The following is a 6,863-nucleotide window of genomic DNA, read 5'->3' as shown; positions in this document are numbered from 1 at the left end:
CTCAATCCACACAAAGGGATACTTTTGCCAGTAAAAATGCCTTTGCTCTACTTCGGTACCCTGTTCATTCGTTTCGTTAAATGCAACTTCAAGTTTCAAACAAATTACCAATTGCGTATAGTAAATGTGCAAAATGTCCAACTGATGCCAAATGACCGTGCTGCCAACTGGATCCAAACATTTTCTAGACGACCCCGCTCAAGGTGTATGAGTATGACAAGGTGAAATTGTAAAAAGCAAATCCTGACCAGAGTGACCAGAAATACCGATTTTAGGCCCGATTATAAGGGGCGGTGGCAACGCTTTTTCGCATGCGATTTTATCGGACGACCTGTCAAATTTTTATATGGCGAATTGACAGATAACGTCGGACGACGAAATCGCACTTCCGACGTTATCATACGGCAGAATAAAACAAAATATGCCAATGTAATTATACACGATGTGTAGGAACAAACTCAAACGTATATTTTTTTATCATTATTGTTAAGTTCAACTCACTAACGGCTTGGTACTTGTTTCGACGCAGCGTATCGCAACGCATTGCGTGATGCACGCTGGTATCTGTTCGCTGCGTTCTGCATGGATATGTCAACACATTTAACAAATAAAAACATCAACAAACAGCAATAATGCCTCTTATTTATAGGTTATGATGTGATTATAATGTTAAAATACAACTGGAAAATCATTTACAGTTCTGCCTAAAACAGTGCAAAGCATGTTTTCGCTTTTTTATTGCATATTGCATGCTGACCCGCACTCACCTGTTTTGCAGCAATTACGAAATTACTTTCTCTACATTTATTTTGTTTTGTTAATAAAATTATTTAGTAGTCCAATTACACGCAAAACTGCGCTCGAAACAATTTAACATGAAAATATATCGATTTTCTCCCGATATGGTTAAACCATTTTGACAGACGCGTCACGACGTGCGTCGAAATAGAAATTTTTCTACTTTGACGCTGCGTCGTGCGTCGTTAACGCATGCGTCTGTCAAATCCCATACATTTTGGCGAAATCGCAACGCATTGCGTCGGAACAAGTACCGCTCTCTAATTGATCAAAATAATCGCAATATTAATCTAAATAGCTGTTGACAGCACATACTGTTGGCAACCACCCTGTGTCTGTACCGCTGTACCAAGACAGCTCGCAATGACAGTTGTACAGGCGTCCCCCGAGTTACGACCCCCTCGAGTTACGACGATTCGTAGATACGACGATTTTGATTTTGACAGTTGAAAGTTGTCATTGACAAGAAATTGATTTCGTTTTGGAATTTCTGGGCTCATAACCGTTATACACACATTTCCAAAAAATCCTCAACCACCCTATCTTGAATATCTATATTGTGTACGGTTTTTAAAATATAATTATTACATTATCGAACATTATTTTAAATTAAATACACGATATCATAAATTCCAACTCTTCACCTTCGGTTATAAACTTTGTATTCATAGATATTCGACATACGACTTTTTCGACATACGCCTTGCTTTGGGACATTTTTTCGGTCCCAAATACAGTCGTATCTCGGGGGACACCTGTACTATGCTTGTAGAGGTGTGTGTGCGGTGCAGGACACGATCGAACGATCGTTCTACGAAGAGAGATCGTTGACCGTCCGGACAGAACAGACTACCTTTTTAACGTGTCATGTTATTTGTTAGGCCGAAAATACGCGGACCGGAATTTCGCGGCCGTGGAATTCCGTTTGCTGAAAAATGTATGGATATGACAGTTCGGGAATGTTGCTGTTGTATTTTCGGCCTTATAAATTATATTTTAATGTGTTAATAAATAAGTAATAGTACCAAAGAACACAAAATATACGATAAAATCACACTCGAGTTAGCACTGCCACTGCGACTGGTTCTAAACGGCTGCGTGGAACCCCGGGAAAAGGGAATCACAACCACTCAAAAGGAAATATGCATCTCAATCCTTCATTTGCGTAGAATCCCTAGTACAATTTTCCGATCGACACTTCAGAAAGGGATCATTCGTGTGACCATAATGAACCGAATCTGATGCATCTTCTATTTAAAGAAAGGACACATTTTCTCGTGCAAATTAGCACCCCCCTTTCCGCTTAACACTTCAAAAGATACCGAAAACTACCGATACTAATTGAAACACTTACCGAAAACTACAGATAAAATGTTGGTGCTCCTACCGAAATCTGCCAAAATAATCTGGACACACTGATCCTGTCAAACAATTTCGATCAATCTGTGAGCTCGCATAACCGTCCAAATAGACATAAAGCGACAACGGCGCGCGCGACGAAAAATAGCTCAAAATTTCACTCTGTGTACATCAAAGTAGCTCATTTGACTCAGTCAACCAACTTGTCTTATATTTGAAAACACACGAAAATAGGTTAAAATGTGTTCTAATCTAATTTTTTGTGTTTGGCATTAATCTGGCTTGTAAAAAAACTATGTAATTCGACTATTTTGGTTGAAGCAAAATTGTCACGCGCGACGAGTAGCTCTGTTTGCAAAATTGAGCTACTTTTTGACGCGCGCGATGTCGTCGCGCGCGACGTTTTCGCTGTATGTCTATTTTAGAGTTGGGCAAAACGCACAAAAAAGCGGAACTGGGTCCGGACGATTCCAGCAAATTTCGGACCCAGTTCCGAAGGGTAGGTTCAATCCGACAAGCTGGAACCGCCCGGAATCGTCTGGAATCGTCTGGAATCGTCGGAATCGTCGGAATCGTCGGAATCGTGCGGAGTCGTTGGAACCGTCCGGAATCGTCCGGAATCGTCGGAACCGTCCGGAATCGTCCGGAATCGTCCGGAATCGCCCGGAATCGCCCGGAATCGCCCGGAATCGCCCGGAATCGCCCGGAATCGTCCGGCATCGTCCGGAATCGCCCGGAATCGCCCGGAATCGTCCGGAATCGACCGGAATCGACCGGAATCGCCCGGAATCGACCGGAATCGACCGGAATCGCCCGGAATCGACCAGAATCGCCCGGAATCGTCCGGAATCGTCCGGAATCGATCGGAATAGCCCGGAATCGACCGTAATCGTCCGGAATCGTCCGGAATCGTCCGGAATCGTCGGAATCGCCCGGAATCGACCGGAATCGCCCGGAATCGACCGGAGTTGCCCGGAATCGCCCGGAATCGTCCGGAATCGTCCGGAATCGATCGGAATAGCCCGGAATCGACCGTAATCGTCCGGAATCGTCCGGAATCGTCCGGAATCGTCGGAATAGTCGGAATTCCATTTCATTTCATGTCATTTATTCAGTGCATAACCTAATACAAATAGATACAAACAGTAACACAAGAAGCTAGATTGCATGTCGAACGATATTGAGGAACTCAGTGCGCGACATTCCTGGCTCAAATGTACGACAGCCAGCATTGACAGATGCGCGGCGGCCGGAACGTGAACAGTCGCAATCGACCGGAATCGACTGAAATCGCCCGGAATCGACCGGAATCATCTAGAATCGTTGGAATCGTTCGGAATCGACCGGAATCAACCGGAATCGTGAGGAATCGTAGTCAACCAATAGTAGTAAATGTTAGAAGCCACATTTAATACGTATTTTACTTTTTCCGTCATTGCTTTGCATGCACCTCCGGCTAGTATGGCTTCCCAAAAATGTTTGGAGTGTTCATGAAACCTCTTAGTATACTGGCAACAAAAGAGCTTACCCGGAACCCGGAACAAAAGAGGTAAGGAATCGAACCTATAAAGGCCATGTTATTAAAGTCGTACGACTTGATAACTGTGTTCATAATTAGAGACGTGCGTAGCTTTAGAAATCAAAATAGTACAAATGTAAGAATCTTATTAGTTGTTGATTAACACTAGGTTTACGGTACCAGTCAATTTGACGGAATTTTAACTTTGCAGTGAAATACGAACAATACCTTTTGTTTAATTTCGTTTTCTTTTCTTTTCGTAAACTCATCATAACATACTATAAGTTTCTAACTTAAACTATATTTACATTATATATTAGACGTTTCAAGTCATTCATACGTTCACTGCTAATTCATGATGCTATAATCACCTATAAATTAATTTACAAAATTTGGTTCAAAAGTTATTCACATTTTCTTATCTATTATAAAATTCTATACTTCAAGCAATACGGTCTTTTCGGACCGTTGCTCCTGAATAAAAATTAAAAATCTATAGTAACTTAAACACTCATTTAGATTATTGGAGCCTCTATTTTTTGCAAATCGAATGCTGATTCATTACAGTTGTAGGTTTTTGAAATTATGTTGGACAAAAATCATTTCTTTTAATTTTTTGACGTCAACCTATTTCTTTTCTCCGTTAAGATGTAACCTGCTTTTGAAAATATGCGTTCACAAGGAACAGAAGACGCAGGAATACTGAGATATTTTTTAGCAAGCGTTGATAATATAGGATATACTACTTCTCTTTCCTTCCACCAGATAAATGGATCGCATTTTACCTGTAGATTTTGTTCAGACAAATAGCGATCCAGTTCAATCGCGGCAAGAATTCTAGAAGGACTGATTGAATGTTCTGTATTGCGAACTTTTTTTAATGGTTGCCAAATATCCTCATCACTATCGCTACCGTTATCGCTTTCCTCGAGTCTATCAATGCTATTAGTGTTATAATGTGGAAGCATCTTTTGAATTATTTTTTCGTATGTGTCTTGGTATTGCGCATTGTTTCCCAAAAATCCTACTTTTTTAAATCTTGGGTCTAGGAAAATCCCGCATGACACAATTTCTAAATTATTTGTTGCCTCAAACCTGTCTTCAAGTCCAACTATTAGTACGTCTACTAGTTCAGCTACCTTTTCATGAAAGATTTCTTTCTCTCTTTTTTCCTTCATTTTTTGCAATAAGGACCTAGTTAAAAACCCCATTATTGAAATTGTCACTGTTTTTTCTGCCATAATTTCGACGGTAACTGTGTTAAAAAGCTTCAAGATTTTGGTAGCCTGTTCTATGATGCACCAATCGTCTTCATCTAGCTTGGATTTGATTTTCAGTGTGGCAATACACGATGCTAGTGGGATCCTATTTTGTTTAATACGATCTAACATGTCGTACGTGGAATTCCATCGAGTGGGACAATCTTGTTTTAGTTTTAGTTCAGGGTGATTTAAACTCGTTTGCATTTCAGAAAGCTTATTGGCAGCTTTTGAGCTTTTTTTGAAGTGCATGACTACATTTTTAACTTTCTCTAATGTAGACGAAATCTTAGGAAGTGCATCTTTAACTACTAAATTTAAGGTATGGGCACCACACGGGAGATGAGAAATATTTAAAAGTGTTGCAGCTGATAGCATATTGCTAGCGTTATCTGTAACCAAAGTGACTAATTTGCTGGTAATATTAAAGGAGTCAGTTATATTCGTGATCAAATCAGCTACATTCTTCCCGGTGTGACTTTTGCAAAACTCAGAGCAATCTAATAACTGTGAACACAGTTCGTATTTACTGTTAATATAATGTGCTGTAACTGCACAAAAACTATCATTATTGATACTTGTCCAACAATCAGCAGTTAAAGAAATTGTTGATGCTGTGAGTAAGTTGGTTTGCACGACTTTGAGCGTATCGTTATAAAGCGCTGGTAACGCACCGTTTGAAATACTCTTTCTTGTAGGTAGAACGTATTTAGGGTTTAAAGCCTTAACAAAACGCGCAAAATACTCGTTTTCTACTACAGAAAACGGTTGATACTCTTTACATATCATTAAAAGCAATAGAGTATCAATTTTTTTCTTCGATTCTGCGCTCATAGCCTTATTGGATGGGAAATAATTGGCCAGCGGGCTGCTCACGTTTCTTTCTGCTGAGGTACATTCCAACGGTGAATCTAATTCAGAATCAGTTGTCGATGGAGGGTTATTTCTATGCAACGGAACAGTAGGATGTTTACGACTGAGATGCCGTTTCAAGTTAGATGTTGAGCCCTTAGTGTACGACACTACCTGTTGGCAGTAACGACATTTACCTCCACCTTCAGATTTCACGTAATGCAGCCATACATCGCTGGTTGGGAGTGCCATAGTGCGAAACTGGAAAACACACAATTCAAATGTATTTCTAGTTTACTAATACTTCTAAAACAGCGATCAATTTTTCCTTACCTATTACTCTATACCCTAGAAATGGTCAGAACGTCACCGCAAAAATTCAGCAATCACCGGTGCGCTAAAGGATCGTTCTTACAAACTTCACAGCACTTGTACTTGTACAGCTGAAACGCGATCACTTTCAGCAATTCAAATGGTGAGAACGTTACCGCAAAAGTTCTTACACACGCTCTAGGCTTTTGTACTTGTAGCTTCACATTGGTTGTTTACTGATCGACGGTGCACCAAAAGATGTTTCTAACACAGCTTACAACACTGACTTGCAATTATTTGTGAGAAAAAAAACTTACTGGCACTGGATAACTAAGCGGTATTAACTGACCCTGTTCACGCTGTTGTGTGCTGGTGCGATCTCTTGTACTGTTTTGGTCCTTCTGACCTATTCAGCGATCTTCTGGCTCTTTAAATATTAAAAATTCTTAACGGTCAAATCGATCGCACACTACGAAAGAAGTTGGCACAGGACAGCAAAAGCTAGTCACACCCTGTGCGGGTGTAACAGTGATCGGCTTTATCAATGGAATTGAACACACACTGTCGCTTCATTGGCGAAGTGTGCAAAACTTAACGGCCAAATCGATCGCACACTACGAAAGAAGTTGGCACAGGACAGCAAAAGCTAGCCACACCGTGCGCGGGTGCAACAGTGATCGGCTTTATCAATGGAATTGAACACACACTGTCGCTTCATTGGCGAAGTGTGCAAAACTTAACGGCCAAATCGATCGCACACTACG

General features: G+C 40.7%; 1 protein-coding gene across 1 annotated transcript; it reads right to left on the bottom strand.

The window, feature by feature from the left end:
* Positions 1–4,284: 4,284 nt before the first annotated feature.
* On the bottom strand, positions 4,285–6,539 carry LOC120893570 (E3 SUMO-protein ligase ZBED1-like). Its single transcript, XM_040295549.1, has 2 exons — positions 6,121–6,539; positions 4,285–6,048 (listed from the first exon to the last, which is right to left on the bottom strand). Exon 2 carries the CDS (start codon positions 6,037–6,039, stop codon positions 4,285–4,287), a length of 1,755 nt encoding a protein of 584 aa, XP_040151483.1. The 5' UTR covers positions 6,040–6,048; positions 6,121–6,539.
* Positions 6,540–6,863: the final 324 nt, after the last annotated feature.

The sequence above is a fragment of the Anopheles arabiensis genome, chromosome 2, assembly GCF_016920715.1.
Source record: "Anopheles arabiensis isolate DONGOLA chromosome 2, AaraD3, whole genome shotgun sequence".
Classification (NCBI taxonomy): Eukaryota; Metazoa; Arthropoda; class Insecta; order Diptera; family Culicidae; genus Anopheles; species Anopheles arabiensis.
The sequence above is the reverse complement of the archived record's forward strand: the minus strand, read 5'-3'. Positions and strand labels throughout refer to the sequence as shown.